Below are 1,673 nucleotides of genomic sequence, written 5' to 3'. Positions count from 1 at the left end.
ATCATACACATTTTTTTCTTTTATGCTACTGTAGTGTGAAAATGGGCACGTCTCATGTTCCACCTGTTGCGACAATGCGAATGGTGTGTGTCTTTCCTGCACCTCAACAGTCGACTTCACTCGTAACCTAGCCATGGAGAAGTTAACTGGATCAATCCTAGCATACTGCAAATACAGGATATTTGGCTGCACCGAGATCATGATTTACCACAAACTTGTTGAGCACGAACAGGTCTGCCCCCAAATCGCATGTTTATGCCCTCATCCCTCATGCTCATTTGTTGGATTTGCCGAAGACCTTTACGACCATTTCAACATATGCCATCCATCTTCTGCTACTCCTTTTAGTTTTGACACTGCCTTTGCTCTTACCTGTGAAAACAACCAGAAACATGTGTTTCTTCAAGAACGCAATGAACAAGTCATCTTCATTCTAAACCATGACCTTGGAGAAAATAATAGAACCTTCTATGTAGATTGCATTGGGCCAGCCAAATTCAAGAGAGTGTTTGTCTACCAACTGATCGCAAAACATTTGGAGACATATTTATCTTTACAGGCTGTGCCGGAGGTCTATGTAAAATGGGAGCAACATGCACCCAACAAGAAGTATCTAACTGTTCCGGCAGACTTTCTGGATGGAAACATTGATCAATTCGTCATAAATATATGTATTAAGAAAGCTCATTCGGTTGAGTGAAACATTAGTTGTTGTATCTTTTGGATATTGTAAGTCATTTCTTTTGTTGTATAACTTAAGAAACAAAGTATTGGATTTTGCCAACCTTCTTGATTGCAAATGTTAGGTGAAATACCTTCTTTGCCCTTTTAACTTTCTCATTGTAACTAAAATTGGTTAGGGTTAAAAATTTCAGTTTATTATAACATTCTCACAATATTTCAAAGCCCTTGATGAAAGTATTAATTGGATGGTTGAGATTGCTTTTTACGAATTTCATCATCTTATGTGGTTAATTTTCATTCGATTAGCCTTTTAATATATTATAAACGTGGGTGTCCGTTTCACCACACAAATCATATAACCCGTCTACATGACATTAGACCGTGCAATATAACTTTGAGGTACAGTTTGTCTTTAGTATTTTTTTCAAACTGTAGTATACGATTTGATTTGTAGTTTTGAATTATACAATATATCTATACTATATTATAAAACATTTGGCTAAAACTCTTAAAAACTCTTAAACCCGTTCATCCCTATCCGATTTCATCCCATATCTGAATTCGTGTAACTAATTGCAGATAAACACAATCAAATACAGGATAAACATCTCATTTTAAATATAAAAAATCTAAAATATAATTAGTATAATCATTAAATTCTAACAGAATACTTAATTATTATCTTTATAAAATTCATAATATTAAACGAAAAGGAAATTGTTTTATTATTAAACTTAAATTAAATTATATAAAAAAAATATTCTATATTATAAATCAATTGACAAAAACTCTTAAAAACCACTTTTTATGCGTAAAATACTGTTTATTAATGCATATTACTTAAAACTCAAGATTAAAGTAAATTGTGCGTAGGTATAACTTATTAAAGCTCCATATCTGAATTCGTGTAACTAATTAACTGCAGATAAACACAATCAAATAAAGAATAAACATCTCATTTTAAATATAAAAAATCTAAAATATAATTA

The 1,673-nt window shown here is 31.8% G+C and overlaps 1 protein-coding gene across 1 annotated transcript in view; it reads left to right on the top strand.

Moving 5' to 3' along the window:
- The window catches only part of LOC112517723 (putative E3 ubiquitin-protein ligase SINA-like 6), a 2,872-nt gene extending 2,172 nt beyond the window's left edge, over positions 1 to 700 (top strand). Inside the window, exon 2 of the mRNA XM_025125128.1 lies at positions 35 to 700. Coding sequence (XP_024980896.1) covers positions 35 to 700 — 666 coding nt within the window. The remainder of the gene's footprint in view (positions 1 to 34) is intronic.
- The last annotated feature ends 973 nt before the right edge of the window (positions 701 to 1,673 follow it).

The sequence above is a fragment of the Cynara cardunculus genome, assembly GCF_001531365.2.
Source record: "Cynara cardunculus var. scolymus isolate 2C chromosome LG 1, CcrdV1, whole genome shotgun sequence".
NCBI lineage: Eukaryota > Viridiplantae > Streptophyta > Magnoliopsida > Asterales > Asteraceae > Cynara > Cynara cardunculus.
This window is presented reverse-complemented; position numbering and strand designations above follow the sequence as displayed.